The sequence below is a fragment of the Amorphotheca resinae genome (assembly GCF_003019875.1).
Source record: "Amorphotheca resinae ATCC 22711 unplaced genomic scaffold M430scaffold_9, whole genome shotgun sequence".
Lineage (NCBI taxonomy): Eukaryota > Fungi > Ascomycota > Leotiomycetes > Helotiales > Amorphothecaceae > Amorphotheca > Amorphotheca resinae.
The window spans coordinates 770,742-794,913 of NW_020194479.1; the positions used below are offsets into that span (position 1 = coordinate 770,742).

The following is a 24,172-nucleotide window of genomic DNA, read 5'->3' on the forward strand; positions in this document are numbered from 1 at the left end:
TTAAAGATTCACTAGGTAAGAAAGAGCGCGGCGTTCGGTTCGCGCTAGACGTATTCGTAACAAACGACCCAAGCTCTACTACAGTAGAAGTCAAAGAAGCCTGTCAACTCGCAGAAACGCACCCATTCGCGGCGACAAACGTGATCTGGAGGGTTGAAGGAATTCTTTGAACTTTTATCCCAGGAATGCGCTGAGTCCAACTATCTCACTTTTCGTTCTCCTGCATATGTTGCCAGGATTTTCGGCACAGCGCATCCAGCAAAACGACGCGACGAGTTCACTTTCGAATATCCCATACGCCCTCATGTTCATGAAATATTACCAAAATTGATGAGGACCTGTCCGGAGGACCGTGAAAATCATGGCCACGGCAGTACTGGATACCGAGTATTTGTCGGCGTACCTCAGTGTGCCGCAACAAACTCTGACCACTGTTATTGATGCACCTACGGCAGAGCTTGTTCGATCAGTCCTTGATGCGGTCCAAGCAAAAGCGCGCGAGCATGATGAGCTGGCGGCAGATAAATTACGGGTGGATATCGAGCTGGAAAATGCAGTTCGGAGTGCAGAGACGCGTGTTGAGGGTCTGAGGTCCACGATCGACAAATCGCAGAAGACTGTCGAGGAACTTCGGACCAAGCTGAAGGAAGAAGGTAGCTACTTCAAGTACGGAATTCTTGAGGCTCATCTACTCACTTTTATATTTTCTAGAAAACGCGCGATCGGCTCTCGAAAGTGAGCTCCAAGCATTGAAATCCTCTTCGACGACCTCGACCTCCGAGGTGGAAACTTTGCGAGCTCGAATCGCATCTCTCGAAGCCGCCAACCGGGATACTGTCGCTGCTCTTGAATCAAAAAATACTGTGAACGACAATCTCGCTCAGGATCTGCAGAAGCAACACCAGAAAGGCTTGGAGCTCAGTCAGCAGATTACTGCCCTACAACAATCTGTTCAAAATGCAAATTCTGCGGCCTCGAGTGTCAAGTTCCGAGAACAGTCTCTTAGACAAGAAATTGAGTTGGCCAAGCGCAACAACGAATGGTTCGAGAACGAATTGAAAACTAAGACTGCCGAAGCTTTAAAGCAAAGGAAAGAGAAGGGAGCAAGAATCGCCGAGCTCCAGCGGGAGAATGAAGAGCTCACCTCCAATTTAGACGCTTTGAAGCGGACAGAGCAAGCTCTTCGAACCAGGCTCGACGAGGTACAAAAGAAGGCAGAGGATTCATTGTCCAAAGTTCAGCAACTTCAAGAAGCAGCGGCCAAGACTGAGGAGGGCTTCCGTCAAGAATTGGAAAGTGCTCACCGTCTTGCTGAGCTGCAGTCCCAGCAAACTGAAACGCACCGCAATAGGCTAAGGGATGTTGAAGCAGCGTTGGAGAAGGCGAAGGACGATGCAGCGGAAGAGGTTGGCAGGAGTCGGCAGGATGCAGAAGCCGAGAGACAAGATCGGGAACAGGCAGAACATCGGATTGCGGAGTTGGAAGCGGAAGTCGATCGACTCGAGGCCCTCATAGCAGGACAAACTCAAGCAGGGTCTGTGCCTGGTACCCCACGTCATGGTCTCCAGGGATCAATGCTTGGGAGATCTGGATCTCCAGCTCAATTTGGAACTCCAGGGTCTGTTCGAGGGAGGTCTGCGATCACAGCAACACAAGCCATTGATGAGCTCTATAAAGTTAAAGGACAGTTAGCGACCGAGAAACGACGAGCCGACCGACTTGAAGCTGAGATGGAGGAGATGATGCAAGGATTAGAGGCCAAGCAACCCGAGATTGAAGAGATGCAAGCAGAACATGAACGTCTTCAACAGGAGGTCATCGAAATGTCAAAATTCGTTGACCAGACCGGGCAGGAGAGGGAACGTGCGAAGAAGGATGCCAGAAAAGCAGAGATGGAGGCTTCTACAGCACAGGCGGAGGCTAACATTCTCCGGCAACAGCTCCGAGATCTTAGCGCCCAGATCAAGATGCTACTCTGCGAATTAGATGCTCGAGAACGAGGCTTGGATGCGCTGAGTGCCGCGGACCGAGCACAGCTCGAACGCCTGGCTCGAGGAGAAGTCAGTGAGGAAGCTTTGGAGGGATTGACTGATACCGATCGGTTCATCAGCCAAAGACTCACTGTCTTCCGCAGCGTAAGTGAGCTCCAGGAGAAGAACCAAGAGCTGCTCAAGATCACCAGGCAACTGGGAGCGCAGATGGAGAGCGAGGAAGCCTTGGCGGCCAAAAACCAAGCTGCGAAGGATCATGAAGAGGTTCAGAACCTTCAAGCGAAGATTGAAAACTACAAGGATGAACTGAAAAATATGGTCATCCGCACTGAGAGTTACGTCAAGGAGAGAGATATGTTCCGGCGCATGCTTCAACATCGCGGACAGCTACCTCCATCTTCAGATCTGGCCTCCATGTTCGGACAATCAGTTGATGGTAATCAGAATGGTGTCATGCCCACCATTGAACAGAATTCTGGGAACAGAGATAGCACTAACCACGTGGCCGCTTTACGAGAACTCCAAGTACAGTTCGATCAATATCGGGAAGAGCAGGCTACTGATCGCCGTACTATGAAGGAGTATACAGAGAAGCTCTCGATGGAAAAGGTCTCTCTCCAGGCTGAGATTGCCAAGGTCAACAGCCAGTTGACGCTGGCCAGCGAGCGCTATGAGATGCTGCATTCCAATTACACGATGCTGCAGAACGAGAACAATGAACTGCAGAAGCGTTCTCAGATACTCTCTGAAGCAGCTGCTAAACAGGATCTTCGTACTCAACAAGTAGCCGAGGACCTTGTTGAGGCTAAAGGCTTGGTTGAGAGCATGCGAAATGAGAATGCTAACTTGAAGGCGGAGAAGAAGTTAGCGAAAGACATTCAAGATCGCCTCAGTCAGGATAACGAGGCTTTGATGAACGAGCGGACCAGACTGAACAACCTAATCGCCAATCAGCAAACATTGCAGAACGAGCGTGAACTATCCGACTCCGAAACTCGAAGACGATTACAGGCGCAGGTAGAGTCTCTTGAGGCCGAGTTGAATACAACGAAACGCAAGCTTAGCGATGAAATTGAGGACAACAAGAAAGCCCAGTTACGAAAAGAGTATGATTCTCAGCAGAGTCAAAAGCGGATAGACGATCTCGCCAATAGCCTCAGCCAGGTGCGCGAGGAATTGGTAGCAGCAAAGACAACCCGTGACCATCTTCAGTCTCGAGTCGACGAACTTACTATCGAACTGAAGAGCGCGGAAGAGCGATTGGGACTTCTCCAGCCGAGACCAACACCACGGCCAGGTACAAATGGTGAAACGGGCGTCGCCACTAACGGACACGAAGACCAAGACGATTCTCTGAGCAGAGAACAGGACTTGGCGCTTGAAGTTGCTGAATTGAAGCGGACTTTGGATCTTACGAAGTCGGAGCTAGAGAGCACAAAGAGCCAAATGGAGCAGTACAAGTCAATCAGTCAGTCTGCCGAAGAAGAACTCGAAAGTATCAATGCGACCCAAGATCAGTATCGCGAAGAAATGGATCGCATAATCGAGGAGAAAGATTCTAAGATCAGAGAACTCCAACAAAGGATTGACGACATCTCAGCGGAGCTCACCACCACTAATAATGAGTTGACAACGTTACGAAATCAGCAGGCCGAGATCGCTAGGCAGGCCGGAGAAGAAAAGGCAGCTCTTGAAGCAGAAATTTTGCGGTTAAAGGATGAGGACGAAAGGCATGCTGTCGCAGCACAATTCCATCAGCAGGATCTTCGCGCCCAGGCAACCATTGCCACAAAGGCTCAACAGGATTACGAGAATGAGTTAGTTAAGCACGCGGAAGCAGCAAAACTGCTCCAAAATCTTCGAGCCGAATACAACCAACTGAAGACCGAGTCCGCAACTCTCAGAGCTGAAGCCGAATCTGCTAGGGTTACTTTAAGCCAGAGTGAGAGTTCCTGGGAAGAGCGTAGGGAACAATTCGAGCAGGAGTTGGCCGAGTTGAGAACAAGACGAGACGATGTCAATGCACAGAATAAGCTCCTTCATCAACAACTTGAACACCTAGGATCCCAGATCTCAGCTCTTCAGGAAAGTCGCTCAACCGTTGCTGGCACAACTGACGCTGGGTCACCAGCGGCGGAGTCAACAAATGACCGCAACGTTGATGGCCTTCGTGAGCTGAATACTTTCCTACGCCGTGAAAAGGAAATTGTCGAGGTCCAATATGACCTCAAAGTCCAAGAGGCCAAGCGTCTGCAGCAGCAACTTGACTATACACAGTCACAGCTGGATGAGAGCAAGCTAAAACTTGAGCAAGAACGTCGCCTAAACGCTGATGGGGGCCGAAGTTCAATTGCACATAAAGATCTCTTGGAGAAGCTGAATGAACTGAATCTATTCAGGGAAAGCAGTATCACATTACGAAACGAGGCTCGTCAAGCTCAGAGCCAATTAACGGAGAAGACAAAACGTGTGGAAGAGCTAATGGAGCAAATTCAACCTCTAGAGGCAAAGATTCATGAGCTCGAGCACGGCAAGGAGACCATGGAAGGGGAGATGCGGCTCTTACAGGAGGACCGGGACCGTTGGCAGAAACGGACCCAAGACATTATTTCCAAATATGATCGTATCGATCCTGCTGAAATGGAGCAGCTCAAGGAGACGATCGAATCATTACGAGCAGAGAGGGATTCTTTGCTCGAAGAGAAACAACCACTTCAAGAGAAATTCCAGGCCTTGGAAGCTGAGAAGGCGGCTTGGCAGCAGTCACGGCAGAAGTTGATTGACCAAGCCAAAGAACGGTCACGTATCCAAGCAAAAACCATTGCAGACAGGACTGCTGAAAAGGATCTGGCCAATCAAGAGAAGGAAGCTCTCCAGCAGCAACTGTCTTCCCTCAAACAAGAATTAGAGACCGCTGTTCATGAAAAGGATGCAGCAGAACAAAGGCTCGCATCCCTTGGCCAGGAATTAGAAGGTGTCAAATCTGAACTAGCCCGCGCTTTGGCGAGTGTCACCGAGTCATCATCCAACCAAGCTGCAGTGGTTCCTCCAGTTGAACCTCAAACAGGAACCGACGGCGCACTTGACCAAGAGCTCACCAACCTTCGTACGGAGCTTGATGCGGTTAAGAAAGAAAAGGCATCCCTCGAAATTGAACTTGCCGATTTGCGAGTGCAGCTCAAGAATGTAACGTCGGAGAGGGACCGTGCCTTAGCTGAAGCTGCAGCCGCCGCAGAAGCGTCTTCACAACAGACAGTCGAGACCTCTACCAATACCGCAGAAAACGGTGTCGAAGAAGGCCAAATTGATGAGACCCCGAAGCCAAGTATTTCCGAGGACGAAAAGAAAGCTCTTGAGGATCGTATTGCTGCTGCAGAAGCGAAGGCCAGAGAACAGGAAGAGAGGGCTGCGAAGATCGAGCAGCAGATGGAAAACACATTAAAAGCGCGGTCCGAGAAGATGAAGACGGCTTTAAATAAGAAGCTGGCCGAGTCAAAAGAGAAATACGAGGCCGATTACAAATTAAAGCTCGAGCAAGAAAAGCAGATCTGGCTTGCGGAATCCAAAACTCTGAACGAAAAGCCTACGGCACCACCAGCTCTACCTAAGGCCGAAGATGCCCCTTCTGCCGCTCCTGCCGCTCCTGCCACTCCAAGCCAACCGACCGTGGGAGCAACAGTATCCGATGGCTCTAGTTTATCCGATGCCCAAGTTCGAGAACTTCTTTCAACAAATCCCACAGTCAAGGCAATCCTTGCCGGTAATCTCAAGAAGAAGGTAGAGGCCGAAACCCAGAAGCTCAAGGAAGAACGAGAGAAAATCATCGCTGAGAAACTTGCCGAGGCTAACCAAATGGCTGAAACTGCCAAAACTCAAGCTGTATTCATGGCCGAGAAGAAATCAGCTTTGAAGATAAACATGGCGGAGAATAGAATCAAAGTTTTTTCCGCAAAGCTTGAAGTTGTCGAAAAGGCTGCCAAAGAGACACCTCAGAAGCCTGTCGTTGAAGTTTGGGAGATAGCTAAGGACGCTAAGCCACCTCCTGCTGTTATCCCAGGTATGTTTCCCCTTCGAAAAAGCATCTGTCATAATCTAATCTGCGTCGAAGAACCAGCCAGTCAAGCAAACGGAACTGGTGGTCCGGCTTCCAAGCCTGCGGAGGTCAAGACCGAGGCTCCTCCTTCCGGGATACCTCGAGCACCATCGCAACCATCGCAACCAACACAACCATCGCAACCACCACAACCGTCACAACCGTCACAGCCATCACAGCCATCACAGCCATCAAATATCCCGTCACCATCAAACGGTACATTACCTGCGCCTCCTAGCAACATTGCTTCAGTGAGTCCCCTCCTCCCACCGTATTCTATACTATTGCAATCTAATCAGTTCCTAGGCGCCATCATCAGGTAGCAGTAACATCCGGCCACCAAGTCAGATCCCACAAATACGGGGTGGACCTCCCACTCGAGGTCGCGGAAACGCTATGTACCAAGCAGGACGTGGTGGACCAGCGGCCGGTCGTGGTCGAGGTGGCGGCTCTGGACAGAGAGGTGGTTTGAACGCAGGGGCACAAAGTTTTAGTCCCGGCGGTCAAGGTCAGAAACGACCTCGAGAAGATGGGTCGGCTGGTGGAGCTCAGCAGGGTCATGGAGGGAAAAGGCCTCGGGGCGGCGGTCAAAGTCATTAAAAGTGGGAGGGCGCATCTTGGTTGTATCATATAATTTACTGCATAAGGTAGCTAAGGACGGCTTTCATTTGTCGAAATTGAGGCATGGCGCATCTAGGAGTGTACAGGCATGGTAGCAAATGGAGGGCTTGTACAAAAGTACCCTTTGATATGAGAGATCGGCGGTACTGCCATCGGAAAAGCAACGATTCACCGTCAATTGCCCTGACTCATTGAAACTTTGCTGGATTGCTGGGTATAAGCTTTCTCAGAACTTCAACCTGTCGTCCCACCATCCTCAACTTGAGATCCTCAACACCGCCCCTGTCCACTCTCCGCATTCCATTTGCATAAACCACCGTAAAGTCTCCAATGACGTCCCCTTCTGCCACCTCACACATTGCTCCAATCTTACAGTGCTATTTGAAAACTGTCAGCAGCCTATCTCTTGATCGAACAAGATCAGTAATACCTTTCCTATCACTGCGCCCTTCCCAATCCTTGCGTTAACCTCAATCACACATCCCTCTCCAATCTCCATCGCCTCGACGACGGCCCCAACTTCCACCACGACACCATTCCCAATCACCACGCCTTTTGTTTGATAATCGGAAGGTGCGCTTTGAAGCCCAATCATGCTACGCTCGCTGATGATACAGCTACTACCAATTGTTATGGGAGCATAGGTCGAGTTTAGCTTGGTTCGAGGGTGTATTACGCTCTGCGGTCCGACAGATATGGGATGTGTACCGGTCAAGGAAGCATTATCTGCTATAACGATGTTGGGTGCGCAAGAGAAGGGGGGTTTCGGCGCGGGCATGATGGAGACACGTTTTGAGGACGCCATTATGCCTCTCCCTTTTGTGCCAATTCTTGTATTTGGGAAGTTGCTTTCTGTTGTATCTCGACGCCGTCAATAAACGTGTAGTGTGTAGAGCAATGGGACTCGGATTACTGTAGTATCAGAACTGGCATTCCCAGTGCTTGACTTAGGCGCCGCTCACATCTGATAGATTTGCTCCAGAATCCGCAGACGCCGGTAGTAAAATTCACGTCGAGATGCGCATCTTGGGGTAACTGGGCTCGACTGGGAGAGTTTGGCTCCAATTGACTGTCGTTCTCAGCTCGTCGTCGAGGTTCTCGGAGGTTTTGCGGCAAAGGTCTGCTGCTACCACCGTAGTAGCTTCCACCGACCAATCACAGAAATTCAATCGCTGATGACTTGATCTCCCCTCGAATAAACTCGACCTCCAGTCCTCAAACCATCCCGTCTCATCGAGATACACTTCGCTCAGCTGAGCACCACTATATTCACGATGCTTTCGCGACACGCGCCTTCTCCTAAGGCCGTATCCGCTCTCTCAACCCGCATCCTCCCTACGACAGCTGGTGGTGCTGCTCGATTACCAAGCTCCGTTTCTCCCGCACAGCAAAGGCGCGGGCTGGCCACAGTACAGGATGCTCCCCCGCCAAAGCGCACATATGGTGGATTAAGGGACCAGGACCGGATCTTCCAGAACCTATACGGGCACCACGGGGCAGACTTGAAGAGTGCCAAGAAGTATGGAGACTGGTACAAGACGAAGGAAATCCTGCTCAAGGGCCACGACTGGGTATGTGAAGGGATTGATTAATATCTCCCGGACACGGCAATTGACATTGTGTACAGATTATCTCCGAGATCAAAGCTTCTGGTCTGCGAGGACGTGGTGGCGCTGGATTTCCTTCCGGAATGAAATGGGTATGCTCTTCCACCTTGGGTACGCGACTACATACTGATATTGGATAGTCGTTCATGAACTTCAAGGACTGGGATAAGGACAACAAGCCCAGATATCTGGTTGTCAACGCTGATGAGGGTGAACCGGGAACATGCAAGGACCGCGAAATTATGCGAAAGGACCCCCACAAGCTCATCGAAGGATGCCTGGTTGCTGGACGAGCAATGAACTGCACAGCTGCTTACATCTACATCCGTGGCGAGTTCTATCATGAGGCCGCGGTCGTGCAACGTGCAATTCAGGAGGCATACCAAGATGGTTTGATCGGAAAGAACGCCTGCGGAAGTGGCTACGATTTCGACGTCTACATCCACCGCGGAATGGGAGCCTATGTCTGTGGCGAGGAGACCTCCCTTATCGAATCTCTGGAAGGCAAGCCTGGCAAGCCTCGTCTAAAGCCCCCGTTCCCCGCTGCGGTCGGTCTCTTTGGATGCCCATCAACAGTCGCCAATGTCGAGACTATTGCAGTTGCACCAACGATCTGCAGACGAGGAGGATCATGGTTTGCCAGCTTTGGACGTGAGAGAAATCATGGAACCAAGCTCTTCTGTATCTCGGGTCATGTCAACAACCCATGTACCGTCGAAGAAGAGATGAGCATTCCTCTTCGTGAGCTGATCGAAAAGCACTGTGGCGGCGTCCGCGGAGGATGGGATAACCTCAAGGCTATTATTCCAGGAGGATCATCCACACCAATCTTACCGAAGAGCATTTGCGACGACCAAATCATGGACTTCGATGCGTTGAAGGACAGCCAATCTGGTCTCGGTACTGCGGCCGTCATTGTCATGGACAAGAGCGCCGATGTCGTTCGTGCTATCTCAAGACTGTCCCACTTCTACCGACACGAGTCCTGCGGTCAGTGCACCCCCTGCAGAGAGGGTAGCAAATGGACACAGCAGATGATGTCGAGATTCGAGAAGGGACAAGGAAAAGCACGGGAAATCGATATGCTGCAAGAGCTCACAAAGCAAGTTGAAGGTCACACTATCTGCGGTAAGTTGTCAACCTTGAAAAGCACTTGAGGATTCGATACTGATTTGAGAACTAGCTCTTGGTGAAGCTTTCGCATGGCCCATCCAGGGTCTTATCAGACATTTCCGACCCGAACTGGAGGCCCGGATGCAATCGTACGCCGAGGCAACCGGAGGTACGCCATTGGCTGGTGGATGGGATCACGACGCCTTGCGCCAGGGAAAGCTGGTTGCACCTGGACAGTAGAAGACTTGGGGAAGACTGTAGATTGTTGATAGGGGGCTATTCCTATTGTATTTATTGTTTTCAAGATGGTCCGGTCAATTTACAGGTGTCATAGCAGAGCAAAAGACTTGAATACACTCGGTCCAAGAACGCATCTCCTTGTGAAGAATGGCTGAATGAGTAGATGTTGAAAGGCTGGGAGTGGTTACCCCCTGTAATAGCTTGAGCTAAAGACCATAAGCGAATTTGAAGCTGTCTGAGGTTGCTTGCTTCTCTTTGCTATCAACCCTTCATCTCCCAAATTCTTCAAGCACGCAATATACCAGCAGTGTCTACCAACTCGTCAACTGTGTCCAGCAGAATATTCATCACCGTCTACCCCAGCACAGGCTCAAGAATGGAGTAATAATCCTCTCGCTCACAAAGACCTACTTTTCATCACCTCTCCACACACACTATATCCATTCCCTCGTTCATCAATATATCCCACGTTCATTCCAGCCATCATTACCTAACCCCTGCTCTCTTTTCTCTATAATAAACAATGTCTTTCAAACAATTCCTCCTTTTCGCCACAGACGCCAGTAACGCTCCCCTCCTTTTCAACCCCCCTTCCAGCTCACGTGATCCCCGACCCAAACCCCCTACCTTACCTTAGGTGACTAACCACTCCCTCCTCCAGCCGGTCTCGAAAAGCTGCTCCGGCTTCTGCAATGCCTATCCCAGATCCTCAGCGGTTTAGCATCTACATCCGGCGACGTCTTGTTCTGGAACCATACACGTAGACAATTCGCACTCGGTTCGTCTCCCTCTTCTTCTTACTCTTCCCCCCCCCCCCCAAAAAAAAGAAAAGACAAAAACCAAACAAACGTACGGCGGGGAGGAAGGAGAGGCTTTTGGGACTGGACTGGACTGGACTGATGAGATGAAAATGTATACAACAGGTCGTCGATATCTCCGCTTCTTCCGGGTTTTTGAATGTATCTCACGGATGAGCGATGTTTATTTCCAGACAGCAGCTGGAGGCTGGGAAATACTATTTGGAGTTTTGAAGTGGGGATTCTTGGGCGGGTTTTTGGGGTTAGAGTCTTTGACGCTCGTGAGTTTTTTCTTTTCTTTTCTTTTCTTTCTTTTTTGGGGAGGGAGGTTGTGGTATGAATGGAAGGGGACTGAGATTTCTATAGTTGGATGCTATGGGCGTGTATCCCGTATCCTGGGCAGCGAGCGCTATGCTAGAGGCGAATAAACTATGGTTTTATTCCCTGGTATGCTCGATAGCCTTGGGGATCCTGCAGCTTTCTTCAAGTACAGAAGATTCAAAATCGAAGAAGGGGGAGAAGAGTAAGGGGAAAGCTGCTGCTGTGGGGGAGCGAGGAAAGGATGGGAAGGGACAAAGGATGGGAAAGGAGGAATTACAGAGGGTTAAGATTAGATTGGTGGCGGATTGCTTTGATTTACTGGTCCCGGGCTTTGTTACGGGCTGGATACCGGTTGGCACTGTGGTGGCTGGGTTTGCGGGTGTTGTGAGCACGACGCTTTCATCTAAAGATATATGGGATAGATTTGGATAGATTTGGATAGAGGATAGAGGATAGAATATAGGTGAGGAGCTCAATAGAATCTCCTCACACTTCCTCCTATAACTTTCTGCTATTATAACAATATCTTGCTTAGCCAGTTGTGAGGTTGAAGCAGCTATAATGAACCACTAAATACAGGATTGTATCATATGAATGAGTAAATGAAGAGCATGACACGCGCAGTTTTCAGCAAATAGAACGCATAATTTCGTACCTGAGCAAACCAGCTACATGACTTTATCTTACAAGACCCACGGCAACCCCGGCCCAGAATCAATCCACGAAATCAACAATGCCTTTTAAGTCATTGATGAGAGCAGAGTCAAACTCATCTACCCACGCTGGAACTGTGCGCTGCTGAGTCTCCTCGTGCTCAATTGGCTCTGTCTCGGTGATCGTCAGGTCCTTCGTGATCGACTCGTCCTTTTTAACACGACGGTATTTCATCTCTGGCATTTCTGGAGTAAGGGATAACGGTCGTTTAAGCGACGTTTGCATTGAAGGGCTTGAGAATATCTCTCGTTGCTCGGCCTGATCGTTGAACGAAGAAAAGTCAAAGACGCCATTTTCAAAGCTTAGATCAATCTTTGGAGTCGGTGTTTTGAGTCTCTCTGAATCATCAAGGCCAAGCATGGCTGCTTCGAGGCTTTCCAAGGAGCCATCTCGCATAGATGAGGTGGGAGTAGCTTTCTCATGTGTGATTAAATCTATTTCGAATGGATCGCTTCCGTTGCCCTCTCCTTTTGCAAGTGCAGACGGCGAAGGAAAATCTTCTTCCTGAGCAAATTCCCACGAATCGAACATGTTGTCATCAGTCTTTGGCTTATGGAGAAACGGGAGATTGGGTTGCTGTCCACTTGCATATGAGAACCCTGGCTTCTGCTTTGGGAGCCGTACAGGTTTCTCATTCTCCTTTTGGACTTTTGTGTGAAGACTCTGCAATTTCCGATAATCACGGGGAGCTAGATCTGTGTCACTAACGGGCGGGAATTCCTCTGCAAGATCAATGACCTCGACGTCTTCTTGGTCAGAATGGCTGGACTTGCATTCCTTCAGCTTCATTTGTCCTTTAGATATCTGAGAATTGGCTAGTAAGTAAAACAAGCTAATCTTCATGGTATCCAGGTATAAATACCTTGGAAATCTTTGTCCCTGCATTGTTAATATTTCGTGATTTGTCGCTTGATGTCTTGCCGCCTGCTGCCTGTGAATTACCAGCGAGTAGCTGTGACTGAAGTGAAAACAGGTGTTAATATTTATTGACTGAAAGAGTGGGCAGCTAACCTTTTTCACCTGCTTCCTGTCTGCCACGATCTTCGACAGAGGAATATCAGCATTGGACGAATGACAGAATCCTGATGAACCAACCTGATTTGTTGAACCTGGTAGTTCACCCTTGCCCAAAGATGACTGTAGATACCGTCAGTAAACATATCCTTTAGATAATAGACCACCAACACCTACTAATCTCCTGGGCTTTCTAGGTTTATCAAGGCCTTCATGACAGCACTTGTGTTTGCAAGGCTGGCCATTCTTAAGTGTCTGACCCCCACAACAGCGGTGATTACAAGTCCATTTGCCATTTTCCATCAGAACAGACTCCATAACATTCTCGGCCTTCTCCTCCTTCGAGCTAGCACCCTCGGACGGTCCGTTGAAATCGTCAATATCTGCAAAGTCGTCCGAGTCATACTCGCTGGCAGGGGCATCAATGCGTTTGACAGCCTCGAGCAACTCGTCATCTTCGATATCATCGCCTCCAAACTCATCAGTCCAGCCAGGGCCCTCATTTTGGTCAATAGATCCGATCTGTGGTTCGGCTTGCTTGCTTGGCTTCTTAGCTGGGAATGCTGATGCAGGAATATCCGGCTTGAGGAGAGAGGAGCGAGCAGTTCCTACAATCTCGTCACACGCAACGTAGCATTTGATTTCGTCGTCTGGGTAAGATAATTCGACGATAAATTTAAGCTCATGCACTTTATCCAACTTCTGGATATTACCACGCCAGAAGTGAACTAGAGTGCCATCTGACGTTTCGGCCATGAATGTCAGTGAGGGCTTCCTCTCCTTCCAAACAGGCGCTTTAGCATTTGCGAAACCCAGCTTAGCTTTGACGTAAACCCTGGGATTTTCTCCTGCTTTAGAAGCAGCTCTCCCTAAGGTCTCGGCTTGTAGGGTTAAGCGCGGGAATCCAAGCAACGAGTCCAGCAGTTTTCTCCCAAAGGGAGGATTCCTGCCCATGATACGTTCGATACTCGCGGTATCTAAACTTGCCAGTTTCTCAACGCTATTGATATTGCTGGTAACAAGCTTTCGAGTCGCAGCAGGGCCAACCTGCGGGATTTGTCTTAACTGTAGGTTCGAATTTTCCCAGAATCCAGCTGAAAGACTCCTAGCCAGGTCCAGGGCATGTCGCGTGGAGATTGCATCACAATCTACTGACTTGCAATCAATGATACAGCGAATAAGGCGTTGAATACGCTCAAATATGACGCCTTTTTCTACCATGAACTGTCTTTTAATAGCTTGGAAGTCTTTACTTGTAGGAAGATCAACACCACCTAGCTGAACTTGGATGATGAGAGAGATCTTCTGAGATGTTGTTGATATGTTTTCTTTTATAGGATACTTGATAAACGGAGATTTGTTGAATTCGCGAAGAGAGGGCCTCTCATTTGGCTTCATCCGAAGATCTTTGAACTCGGAAGCTTGGCAAATAAGTTGGAGCTGTATTTGTTAGTCAGTGCATGGATACTCGCAGAATATCTTACAATTTGCTCGGTCTTCGCATGCCTGGGCAAACTGAGAAGCAGCTTCATCGTTTCGAACTGCACCATGTATCGAGACATAGCATGACCATACTCGGTACACATGAATCGCTCCTTTTCCGACACCAGCTGATTCTCTTGGAGGAGCTTAACATCTCTCTCACAGACGAGTCGGAGTCGTTCATCAGCATCTGTACTCTGAGGAATACCTTCCAACTTGTAGTAGCTAGGATTCTGTCTCATTCGCACACTCAAGAAGGTTTTGGAAAGCCACCTCTTCGCTGTATCGAGGTCATGGATAGTGCCAAGACCAATTTCAGAATTGAGGTGCCCGATCAAGTTTAGATGCAGGGTACTCTCCAGTATGTCCTGGCCAGAGATCATCTTCTTGTACCTGTCGACCTTATCTGAGCGTGTCATAATGATGGCTATGGCGCTGTCATCAAATTGGGGCCGTCCAGCCCGCCCCAGCATCTGCATTACCTCTAGATCAGAGTATTCGCAAAGGCCGCCGTCTTGAAACCCAACAGTGCCTTTCAGAACGACAAGGTGGCAGGGGAGGTTGACTCCAACAGCCAAGGTTGAGGTACAGCAGATCACGCTGATATCTCCTTTCAGAAAGGCTGTCTCGATAGCGTTGCGATCTTGTGGATCAAGTCCAGCATGATGAAAGGCAACGCCACTCTCCACCAGTACTTGAAGCTCCCTGCTGCCGACCACTGTTCGCTGAACAGGAGCTGGCCAGCCACGGTCTGCGACTCTCTGTCTAGTCCACCATTCTGCAAGGGTGGCGGCTGTGCCCTCGCAGGATTTCCTAGTGAAGCAAAATACCATGATTGGCTTTTTGCTAGTGTGTTTCTGAATCAGATTTGGGAGCTTCCCATCCAGAACTTTCTCAAATGCAAAGTCATTCATTTGGCCATCGAAGCCGTAGACATGCTTTTGCAGCTTGACAGGTCTGAAGTCTTCGCCAAATGTCTCTCGATGGGCTGGTAGATGGGTATTCGTGGGATCCCTGCCTAACCACAGAGCGATGTCCTCTGAGTTCGGGACCGTTGCACTGAGGGCGACAAAGCGAACATTGGCGCCAATAGACTTCATGCGAGAAACGACAGCTTCCAAAGTGGCACCTCGAGTATCCTTGAGAATATGCACCTCATCAATGAGGAATAGCTTTACCATCTGCAACAGCTTAATATGGTCTTGCCATTTCCGTGTGATGCTATCCCACTTCTCAGGTGTGGTGACAATAATCGAAGCATTGCGAACCCGGCTCATCTCGAACTGGCTAGTGTCTCCAGTCAACTCTGCACAAGGCAGATTCAAGTGACTGAACTTCTTATGCCAATCACGCATACGTTCAGAGCAGAGCGACCTTGTTGGAGCCTGATAAACAATCTTAAATTCTCCAGAGGGATGACCTTCGACAAGTTTGCAAATCGCCAATTCAAGTATTGCAGTCTTGCCACAGCCTGTAGGGGCTGAGACAACGACATTATCATTGCTCTTATAAACGCTGGCAAAGCACTTGGATTGTGCAGCGTTAAAAAGCTGATATGGGAAGATCTGACGAAACCGATCGGGGAGTTCATATGGAGAGATAAGCTGAATGCCATGTGCCATAGGCGGAGCATGTTCTAGGGCCAACGCCTGTGGCGTGCTATTGGTAGCGGCCTTTATCATGGCTACGCTCTGCCGTTGAGGTGTCTCGGCAGGAGCGACATATTCATAAGTGTCATGATCTTCCTCTAGATATCCAGATGAGGCTCTCGTACGGTTTGAAAGCCGTCGCAGACTAACTCTCGTTGTGGGGCTTGAGTACTGCATCAGCGGAGGGGAGGAGGGGATCGAGGTTTGTTGAGTATTGGGGCTATATGCAAAGCCGCCTGAAGAAGTCAGCCTCTAACAAGGTTATGGAACTGAAGATGGCATAGCTTACTGAGGTTGAAAGGTGGAGTGACCTGTTGTCTCTGCGGCTGTAGCTTATGGAGTCTATTGCTGCGTAGGCCATGAAAGATGCTCGTATGCTCAGGACTGGTTTCAGGAATCGGTCTCTGTAAGAGCATACTTGTAGCTAGCTGGCTAAGAGGACTCTGAGCCTGGGTATTGCTGGTCGTCTGAGGTGGTCGACTGACTGGCAATCCCTGGCGAAGGTTCTGGGCGAACCTGAAGTGATGATCCGCATTGGTAATGGCTCTAGATTCTCGCTCTCCTTGCTGGTTGTAGATATTCCGAGGTGCGAGAGAAAGTCTAGTTGTAGTAGTGCTTGGTGCCACCAGAGCCTCGGGAGACTCGTAGCCGTAGGGATCTCGGCCTAATATGGTGATTATTGTCAGATATGCTTCAAGGGAATGCAACAGAAATAAATACTGACCATAGTCATTGAACAGCTTGGGTTCCTGCATTGACTGTCTTGGTGCTGGTCTGAAGCTCCACTCAGCAGCCCGAGTCTCCATGGCAGGGAAATTGAATGCTGGCGCAGGCCTTTTCTGAGCATCAAGACCAGTGGCATTGTCAATGATCCGCTGCAGATGGGTATCAAGGTCGCGAGCCATCTTGAAGATTGGGAGGAAGAGAAATAGAAGTACTAAGGAGAACGCATGGGGACTACCAGCAGCATTGAAAGAGGGAGATCTGACGAAATCGGAAGCTCGAGATTGTCAAATACAGTATCAGGGGGGAATAAAGATTTGTATATACTTTCATATGGAGCTGATTCCGGGAATCGTTGAAGGGGGACCAAGAAAATAGGAGACGTGTGAGATTAGCGGAGGTGACTTGTGCCCCAGCTCAGAATGGAAGATTAGAGATCAGGCACGTGATCCATGAGGCTCTGGCAGATATCTCCCTGAAAATATGTGAGGTCCAGAGGAAAACGAGCCTCAAGAAGCCTGTTACAAAAATAAAAATCAAGGCAGGCCTGCTGCAGATTCCCAGCATAAGAGGGAAGAAAAAGGAAAAAGAAAGGAAAGAAAGCTGATCGCAGTTCGAAGCTTTCTTTTATCTGACTCCGTACTCCTCGCTCTAACTCGAACGACCATTGGATCTAGAACGATATACGGAGACCTTGAAATATGGCGTGATTGTAGACAAATTCCAAATCCATTTTTGCAGAGAAATTGAGGATCCAAAGGGATGTCCGAACTTCTTTGAACCCCCTTTTTTCCTCTGCCAGTCACGTGATGTGACATGATCTACCGGGACAGCCGCCTCCTGAGCCCACCATCCATAAACGCCATATCATGCCCACAGCAAGCTACATGAAAACTCTCCCAGGTCATGTAGATGATAACTCCTCGCTTTTTTTTTACAAGGTGCCCGAACACCCGCCCACCTGTCCCATACCATCATATTCAACGCCAACCACGTTAATCGTCTCTCTTCACTTTACCTCTCGATGATCCGACTCTTGAATGATGTCTCATCGGCGAGCTTGGCCTCGACGTAGACAAGCCGGCAGATTTGACGCTCTCGAGGGGATCTATGGGCAGCCTTGGCGGCCTCTCCTCTCTTGGTGTGAATCCATTGTCAATGGTTGTCTTTTCATAGCTGGCAATGTTGATAGGGGGAGGTCGATTTCGTTTGCGGTCCGGCCCACTGTAGAGATATGTTGCGAAGATGACAACAGCAGTGCCAAATATAAACTGCCGGAAGTTGTTAGCACAGCCCTCGAACCGGAACTCTTGAGATGCTTACGTTCAAGGTGACTTGGAAGTCAAAGAACACAACGCTGAAAAGAAAGCTAATGATAATGCTAATACTAGTTGCAAAGTTCTTAGCAATATTATCAGCATACTTGATGCACATAGCAACTAGCACTCCTCCCACGGCCTGGAAGATTATAGCGGTCCAGACTACCCAATTGTAACCATCAAAGAACCCGTTCTGGGCTATCTCTTCACCATCTTTGAAGATGACGCCGATGATCAGAGCCGGGAACAAGGAGTAGAACGAAAGTTGTACGTTTCGAGTCCAGACTGTGACATGTGTGTTGGAATCCTTCAGCACTTTCTCGAAATATACTCCTGTCAAGCCGGATGTCGTGGCCGCAACCAAGACTGCCGTGAGCCCAATCGAGTAATTCATGACCGGTTTGACCAGCCCTAGATCCTCTTGAATACCCTCATATGTAGCAGACCGCTTCGTAAGGTATTCTGCGAACCCCTCTACCCCGCGTTTCGTTAGCTCACTTGCTGCCTCCGCAGCCCCATTAGTGAGTTGGCCTAACTCGTGGAAAGATCGAGGGAAATAGAATCGAGATTGCTCGTCATTGAGAGGCAAATATGTGCTTGGGTCGTTCACAGGTAATTGTACGATCGCAACTCCGAATGTCAGAAGTATGAGTGCTATCCACTTTCTGGACGAAAGTGACCTGCCAAGCATAGTAACACTGAAGAGAGCTGCTGTAAGAATCTAGAGATATGTCGGTTAGCAGAGCACAAAGCCTCGATATCCAAAGGTCCTACCTTAAGTTGGTATAGAACCTGGAAATGCACCGCATCTAAATTGCTGACTGCTATGTACTGAAGAGAATTCTGGAGAGTGTACAGCGCTGCCGGGATAGCCAATTTCCACCCGTCGCCGGAGAACACAGACATGTATAACTGTTCGAAAAGGACCGTCGCCGGAGTAGAGGGAGGTAGGGTTCGCGATATATCATACAGGGCGATCGTTAGGGAGACGGCTAGCTTTACAACCTCGTTGAGGAAGACGGCCGTGGACGTAAAGTATCGATGCCCATTAACAAGGGGCATTGTCCGCGAGTAGTGAAGAATCTATATATTGTCAACTGAAGGGTCCTACTCCTCTGCCACCAGGTGCTTCTGCTGAGACGCTCCAAAGCTCGATGATGCCCAACACGGATTACGTACCAGTATGAGGGCCGAATTTTGGAAAGTGAGCTACCCGTACATTAGCCATATCCCCAGAAGGCCCCCAAGGAGCTGCCCTTACTGTGATGAGGGAGATGTGCTTCATTGGCACGCCCATAAAGGACGCGCCTGGCGCATCTGCTACCGCCATGACTGGGCGCCTAGGAAACCAAGGTTGTGCGCAAAGCGGAATGTAATTTTTTGGGAAGAGCTCAACGGAGCAGCGAAAGACGCAAGTGAAGAGAATCGAGCAAGTGCCTTTTGTGCAGGCCAGCGGTATGTGGGAGAGAAAGGAATGAGAAAGGTCTGGCTGGCTGGTTTGGTGGTGGTGCCCAGACTTGATCGCGTTGACCCAGGGTTCGCAGAACAGGGATCCAATCAATCAAGGGGAGCGACCTGAGCAGCTTTTCAGGGGAGCGACACCAACGCCAATAGAAAGACTGTATAATAATATCTTGCCAGCTGCTTGTATATACGTATCCCTACGAAGGATTGAAAGTTCCCTTTGCGAAGGAGGGAGTCTACAGCGAGGGACTGACCACCTCGGGGGCAACACATCTAGAGCTCCAAGCCTCGGAAGCGGTTCAATCCACGACACGCCAAGTTTCGGCGCAGAAGATACGGTGCCATTGGCATGAAAGGTTTGAGAAAAGCACCATGAGTTGTTTGATGGTCACATGTATCAACGGTGAGTTTCCCCCACAATCCCACAATGCTTTCTCTTCTCTGCATGGGCCAATGCCTCGGCATCCCTCTCAGCACTAGCAAGGTACAGAGGGGAGAGCTTGGTTCTTAAAGGCTAAGGTAAGGTAGGTAATAAGAGAGAAATCGACGATGACCTCCATCTGCCATCCGGAAGACATTCCCAGGCTTTCCGAGGCCACCGTACAAAGTGGTCCTTAATGCATGCATTACAGTCTTTGGCGGCCATCGTTAAACATCCATGCCTTGACCCAGATGGCTTGGCCCCTGAAACGCACAGTCTCAAGCCGCCTCCAGAATTCCCAGGTTTTCAAAGTGATTTTTATTACCATCTATCATTGTACAGTAGTTCTCGAGTCTTCATACCCATCTATAACCCCGCGACCCCGAGCCATTATATCCAGTATATGGCCTTGTGTAGGTATACATGCAAATGAGGAAAGTTGGGTATAGATGCCTGCCTGCCCACGCACATTATGTATAACCGAAACTTTACAAATGGAACATGTAAAAATAAAAATAAAAGATGTCGTTCGTGAGGAGGCACGATTCCTCGAATGATATCTCAATCGTCGCTTTATGCTCCCCAAGGGATCCCCATCTCGTCTTCTTCATCCATCAGGAAGTCCTGAGCGTTTGCCAACCTGCCATCGTCCATAAGCCGGACTCCACCATGAGGAACTCGCACTTTCGGACCTAATCCCTGATCCATGGACCGTACGTCTTTGAGCCCGCCAGTTGCGCCAACAGCGCTCAGCCTAACTGCCGGAGGCGTCACTGGGCTGTTCTTGGAGCTTCGTCTCTGCCGAGGAGAGATAGATGAGTCGGGCCTGTGTTGGCCTTTTCGGGACGGCGCCCAGCTCGTCCTTGGCGTCGAGTCTTCATCCGAGGCGAAGGTTAGAAAATCACTCAGATCGGGAGAAGGCTCCGCGGTGTCGATAGGATGCTCTTTGGACATGGGAGCATCGTCAAGGTAGAGAAGGACTCGGTCTTTTGGACCTGCCGGACCACGTACCGTGCTCGCAAAAGGCACCTCTGCGTGTCTAGAAGAGGTCCTGCGGCGTTCACGTGGCGGAGACTTAGCAGTCTCATGCTCCTCGATGATCATCTCTCGCATGTGTGCCCTCTTTTGTCGCAAGGCCTCCAGAAGAGCTTCTTCTTGTTTAGTCACAGCTATGTAGCGGCTGCTGCGACCTGAAGGATCTCGAAACTCGACGGTAGTGGGGGATATAGGCGGTGTTGGATGTGTCGATGATCTCCTAGAGGCTGTTGAGGATGGTTTCCTGGATGACCTCCATTGTCGCCTATCTGATGACTGAGATCTTGTGGAATGATGATCATCAATCTCGGGTTGCGCGCAAGGACCTGATATCCGCGTATTCGGCAAAGGAGACTCAGCAAACTCGGGGATGGTGAAGGAAGGATGGGATTGAGCAGATCCTCTCCTCGATCCATATGTCTTGGATGTTATGGATGTCATGGACGTCGCTGCTAGCGATTGTCGTGTCGACGGACGGCGGCTGTCGGGTGTCGCAGTGGAAATTCCACTCAGGACTCGTGATGCTCTGTCGTTGGGCAAGATACCATGGGGTCCAATAGGTTCTGGTCCCGAAGACTCCTCTTCAGAGTCCGAGGATAACGAAAGCACACTGTTGTTCTTCAGATCTGAATTTGAAAATGCGCTGGTACTGGTGTGACGCGATGTTTTCGTATTGCGGCTAGAAATACTTGCGGCACTTGATAACTCCCAGGGCGGGGTGACCAGGTTTGGAGGAGGTACGTTCTTCCAGGAGAAAGAACGGCTATCTGCAGGGCTCAGATGCGAGCTGTTTACCTCTAACTGGTCGAATCGAGACTCTAACTCGCTGATTGCCATCTGCGGAGTCTTCGTATGCCTCTCACGACCGGGCACATTCGCCTCGGGTACCTTGGGTTCAGGTACCTTGGACTCAGGAATCTGGCTCATACGTTGGGAGCGGCCGGTGAGATGCTCATACTTGTCGTATAACTCGGAGAGGGTGTCGCGTGTGTGCCGGCGCTTTGAGTCTTGAGTGTGACCCGAGCGAACACTCAGCTTTTGTGATTGCAATGATTCCTTGGACGCGGCTTTTGTAAGCCTCCGACGAAACGAACTTGAATCCTGGCTATGTGGCGTGTTGGATCCATTTGTAGAATACGGCGTCGGTGGCCCAGAGTCTTCTCCCCCTCCATTCCTTCGCGACCTTGGTATCAACATCGACAGGTCCAATCGGGAGGGCTTCTTCTTTGACTTGTCTCGGAAGAAGTCTTCGTGGTCCGGGTATACCAAGTGTTCATCAGGTATTTCAACCGATTCGATCTGAAGTAATGGACTTCTGGTCACTACAGGAGGGCAACCTTTTCGTAATGCTAAATCCCGTGCAGAAGATGCTGAAGTTTGCTGAGATATCGCGAGAGGGGACTTCTGACGATCATAGTAGGATCTCAGGGTAGAGTCTGAATGCTCGCGGTGCATACGCCGGCCTATACTGGATGTATCCGTCGCACCGCCGTCCTCGCCATAGTTCTGACCAAGCAAAGTAGACGATGCCTTTCCACGCAGCCCCTGAGGTCTTGGAAACACGCCGGATTCGAGTTCCCATTGGTCGGAGTGTGATTGTGAGATACTCGCTGTATCGTCCTTCGATCGTGTTGATTGTGACGACTCGGAAATGCAGATACTCATACCACTGATGCCACTCGACCTCGAGCCAGGGTAAACCCACGACTGATCATCGTCCCGAAGTTGCGAGTCGATATTGAGATCGCTCTCCGCTCCCAAGATTCGCTGTGCCTTCGACAGAGTGCTCCCTCTCCAAGGAGACGGTTTGTTCGTAGCTTCTTTCTCCTTTGGGGTTGTACTGTATGTGCGAGCTGGCAAGGGGAACGAGAACTTGGAGGTTCGACCCATTGTGCCTGGCGGTCTGGGGCGCCGTGTTGTGGTCCGTTCAGGGGAAAAGGACCGTGGTGGATTCTAAGCGCACTGGAGTGACGGCGGGGACACCTCTGAAAATACGACCAGTCTGTGCAATTTAAAGAATCGTCGGTAATCAATTTGTCAAACTGCGGTCCTCACTACTGAGACATCGTGGCCATGGATCGACGAGGCAGGGTGAGACTTTGGTGGGAGGTTGTGCGGCACCGCGAATCGTACGTAGCGAGCGTTTGTTCCAAGCAAGAGAGTGACAACGGTCTGAGGATAGGGCGACGACGACCTACGGTGACGATAGGACGGTAATGCAAGGAGGATAGAGTAATGAGAGACACGCAGGGCGAGGGCGAGGGCTCAGGGGATGGAAGAGAGGGAGAGGGGGGGGGGGAGAGAAGGGGAGGAGAAGAAGAAGAAGAAAAGAAGAGGAGCCCGTACCGCTCGGCGGAGCAGGGAGCAGAAATGTATATACGGAGGAAATGAAGTCCAGGATGTAATTATATTGAGCTGTGTAGGTCCTGGGTTTCTGCGAGATTGGGGACGCGCTTGGGACGCATTCCTCCGTGCTCCCGTACAGCTGGCGCCCTCGTTAATAGTCGTCAATCAGTCAATCACCCAGCAACCCGCCCCAGCGAAGCCCCAGCAAGACCCAGCACCATGATGCACCCACGCTGCACCCAAGCATTTCCTGACCCTTCGGGACATGATTTGCACCATGATTTGGATTTGCTCAACGCGCCAGCCGAGCATCCCTGGCGCTGCTCCCGGCTCCGTGGCTTTCGTGGCTCTCGTGTGGCTCCTCACGCGAGGGATCTGAAGGGATCTGAAGACGCTACCCTCCCATCGTATCTTGTAAGTCGCTCTGGCCTGCTTGGCTGGGAACCGGGCTGATCATCATCAGCGCTGCGTACAACGTGCTGTGTGGAGGACTGACCGACGTCAGGGCGCCCGCCGGTGCCTGAGGGTCCCACCAAGTGAAGCACCGGTCGTGGCACTTGGCTTTTTCATAGCTTTTCATGCTCAAGCCTCAAGTCAAACCGTTCAACGTCTTTTTCTCTAGTCAAGCCTCAAGGACGTTGGGTAGGGCACACCGTGATCCGAGGAGCCCACTCTGCTGCCACTGCTGCGCCGCCATACCCGCCCCCAGATCTCTCTTGAGTCTCTGGAGTCTGGATGGATGGAAGCTTTGGCTCTTGTCGTCAAACTTCAAAGTAGGCTTGTCGGTCGTCAGCTACCTTAGCTACTGTACCCTCGTCCCTTATTCCTATGCAATGTGCAGAAAGGGACCTGCAAAAAGCACTTAGGAAAGTTTGTCGGAACTGGGGACTTGGAGCTTGGCCCTCGTTTTCCCAGGTCCTCCCCTTTCCTGTGCAGTGTGCACGTCGCCTTGGGGACCGCTACCAACGACGCTTCCGGCATATGCTACAGCAGGATGCACGCTTCCTCTCTCCGCTTCCGCATATGCCACGCCCACTACTATGGTAAGTACATATGTCCTGCAGCCTGCAGCTGATAGTTTGACGCCGCTGGACCTTTATTTCTCCACTACTGGGCCACACCCATCATTCGTCTTCCCTGGCCGTCGCTGTGTCCATGACTAGGTAAGGGGTGGCTCCCGACTCCCGTCAATCAAGGTTTCGGGACCCGTTTGCTCACACGG

At 50.2% G+C, this 24,172-nt stretch overlaps 8 protein-coding genes across 8 annotated transcripts; 3 read left to right on the forward strand and 5 right to left on the reverse strand.

Annotated features, from left to right (window-relative positions):
- Nucleotides 1-104: 104 nt before the first annotated feature.
- Nucleotides 105-6,848, forward strand: M430DRAFT_43823 (hypothetical protein). The gene is made up of 4 exons (XM_024867649.1): nt 105-653; nt 712-6,048; nt 6,100-6,335; nt 6,391-6,848. Exons 1-4 carry the CDS (start codon nt 362-364, stop codon nt 6,682-6,684), a joined length of 6,159 nt encoding a protein of 2,052 aa, XP_024718994.1. The 5' UTR covers nt 105-361; the 3' UTR covers nt 6,685-6,848.
- Nucleotides 6,687-7,765, reverse strand: M430DRAFT_36203 (hypothetical protein). Its single transcript, XM_024866889.1, has 2 exons — nt 7,136-7,765; nt 6,687-7,082 (listed from the first exon to the last, which is right to left on the reverse strand). Exons 1-2 carry the CDS (start codon nt 7,508-7,510, stop codon nt 6,894-6,896), a joined length of 564 nt encoding a protein of 187 aa, XP_024718995.1. The 5' UTR covers nt 7,511-7,765; the 3' UTR covers nt 6,687-6,893.
- A 148-nt stretch (nt 7,766-7,913) lies between these two features.
- On the forward strand, nt 7,914-9,943 carry M430DRAFT_124840 (hypothetical protein). Its single transcript, XM_024861928.1, has 4 exons — nt 7,914-8,276; nt 8,333-8,404; nt 8,453-9,440; nt 9,496-9,943. The coding sequence occupies exons 1-4, from the start codon at nt 7,980-7,982 to the stop codon at nt 9,663-9,665; spliced, it is 1,527 nt and encodes a 508-aa protein (XP_024718996.1). The 5' UTR covers nt 7,914-7,979; the 3' UTR covers nt 9,666-9,943.
- Nucleotides 9,944-9,948: 5 nt separating this feature from the next.
- On the forward strand, nt 9,949-11,254 carry M430DRAFT_36204 (hypothetical protein). The gene is made up of 4 exons (XM_024866890.1): nt 9,949-10,228; nt 10,327-10,443; nt 10,589-10,743; nt 10,829-11,254. Exons 1-4 carry the CDS (start codon nt 10,189-10,191, stop codon nt 11,213-11,215), a joined length of 699 nt encoding a protein of 232 aa, XP_024718997.1. The 5' UTR covers nt 9,949-10,188; the 3' UTR covers nt 11,216-11,254.
- A 17-nt stretch (nt 11,255-11,271) lies between these two features.
- Nucleotides 11,272-15,741, reverse strand: M430DRAFT_277997 (hypothetical protein). Its single transcript, XM_024865727.1, has 3 exons — nt 13,996-15,741; nt 12,685-13,951; nt 11,272-12,405 (listed from the first exon to the last, which is right to left on the reverse strand). Exons 1-3 carry the CDS (start codon nt 15,673-15,675, stop codon nt 11,498-11,500), a joined length of 3,855 nt encoding a protein of 1,284 aa, XP_024718998.1. The 5' UTR covers nt 15,676-15,741; the 3' UTR covers nt 11,272-11,497.
- A 1,087-nt stretch (nt 15,742-16,828) lies between these two features.
- On the reverse strand, nt 16,829-17,271 carry M430DRAFT_263592 (hypothetical protein). Its single transcript, XM_024865376.1, has one exon. It carries the CDS (start codon nt 17,181-17,183, stop codon nt 16,902-16,904), a length of 282 nt encoding a protein of 93 aa, XP_024718999.1. The 5' UTR covers nt 17,184-17,271; the 3' UTR covers nt 16,829-16,901.
- On the reverse strand, nt 16,913-19,188 carry M430DRAFT_124845 (hypothetical protein). The gene is made up of 5 exons (XM_024861929.1): nt 18,946-19,188; nt 18,864-18,893; nt 18,459-18,767; nt 17,689-18,405; nt 16,913-17,636 (listed from the first exon to the last, which is right to left on the reverse strand). The coding sequence occupies exons 1-5, from the start codon at nt 19,012-19,014 to the stop codon at nt 17,361-17,363; spliced, it is 1,401 nt and encodes a 466-aa protein (XP_024719000.1). The 5' UTR covers nt 19,015-19,188; the 3' UTR covers nt 16,913-17,360.
- Nucleotides 19,189-20,142: 954 nt separating this feature from the next.
- M430DRAFT_20924 (hypothetical protein) lies at nt 20,143-22,494 on the reverse strand (the record flags this gene model as incomplete). The annotated part of the gene is made up of 1 exon (XM_024864396.1): nt 20,143-22,494. One exon carries the CDS (start codon nt 22,492-22,494, stop codon nt 20,143-20,145), a length of 2,352 nt encoding a protein of 783 aa, XP_024719001.1.
- Nucleotides 22,495-24,172: the final 1,678 nt, after the last annotated feature.

Excerpts from the sequence above, each read along its gene's own strand:
- M430DRAFT_43823 (XM_024867649.1), top strand. The coding sequence starts at position 362 with ATGGCCACGGCAGTACTGGATACCGAGTATTTGTCGGCGTACCTCAGT. Across the intron at positions 6,049-6,099 it reads ACCTCCTGCTGTTATCCCAG|AACCAGCCAGTCAAGCAAAC; the intron begins GTATGTTTCCCC and ends TCTGCGTCGAAG. Across the intron at positions 6,336-6,390 it reads CTCCTAGCAACATTGCTTCA|GCGCCATCATCAGGTAGCAG; the intron begins GTGAGTCCCCTC and ends ATCAGTTCCTAG.
- M430DRAFT_36203 (XM_024866889.1), bottom strand. The coding sequence starts at position 7,510 with ATGGCGTCCTCAAAACGTGTCTCCATCATGCCCGCGCCGAAACCCCCC. Across the intron at positions 7,083-7,135 it reads AGGGCGCAGTGATAGGAAAG|CACTGTAAGATTGGAGCAAT; the intron begins GTATTACTGATC and ends GTTTTCAAATAG.
- M430DRAFT_124840 (XM_024861928.1), top strand. The coding sequence starts at position 7,980 with ATGCTTTCGCGACACGCGCCTTCTCCTAAGGCCGTATCCGCTCTCTCA. Across the intron at positions 8,277-8,332 it reads TGCTCAAGGGCCACGACTGG|ATTATCTCCGAGATCAAAGC; the intron begins GTATGTGAAGGG and ends CATTGTGTACAG. Across the intron at positions 8,405-8,452 it reads TTCCTTCCGGAATGAAATGG|TCGTTCATGAACTTCAAGGA; the intron begins GTATGCTCTTCC and ends GATATTGGATAG.
- M430DRAFT_36204 (XM_024866890.1), top strand. The coding sequence starts at position 10,189 with ATGTCTTTCAAACAATTCCTCCTTTTCGCCACAGACGCCA. Across the intron at positions 10,444-10,588 it reads ACGTAGACAATTCGCACTCG|GTCGTCGATATCTCCGCTTC; the intron begins GTTCGTCTCCCT and ends TGTATACAACAG. Across the intron at positions 10,744-10,828 it reads GGTTAGAGTCTTTGACGCTC|TTGGATGCTATGGGCGTGTA; the intron begins GTGAGTTTTTTC and ends AGATTTCTATAG.
- M430DRAFT_277997 (XM_024865727.1), bottom strand. The coding sequence starts at position 15,675 with ATGATAAAGGCCGCTACCAATAGCACGCCACAGGCGTTGGCCCTAGAA. Across the intron at positions 13,952-13,995 it reads ATGCGAAGACCGAGCAAATT|CTCCAACTTATTTGCCAAGC; the intron begins GTAAGATATTCT and ends TAACAAATACAG. Across the intron at positions 12,406-12,684 it reads AAAGCCCAGGAGATTAGTAG|CGACAAATCACGAAATATTA; the intron begins GTGTTGGTGGTC and ends CAAGACATCAAG.
- M430DRAFT_263592 (XM_024865376.1), bottom strand. The coding sequence starts at position 17,183 with ATGTCACATCACGTGACTGGCAGAGGAAAAAAGGGGGTTCAAAGAAGT.
- M430DRAFT_124845 (XM_024861929.1), bottom strand. The coding sequence starts at position 19,014 with ATGGCGGTAGCAGATGCGCCAGGCGCGTCCTTTATGGGCGTGCCAATG. Across the intron at positions 18,768-18,863 it reads AAAATTCGGCCCTCATACTG|ATTCTTCACTACTCGCGGAC; the intron begins GTACGTAATCCG and ends GACAATATATAG. Across the intron at positions 17,637-17,688 it reads ACTTCCAAGTCACCTTGAAC|TTTATATTTGGCACTGCTGT; the intron begins GTAAGCATCTCA and ends AACTTCCGGCAG.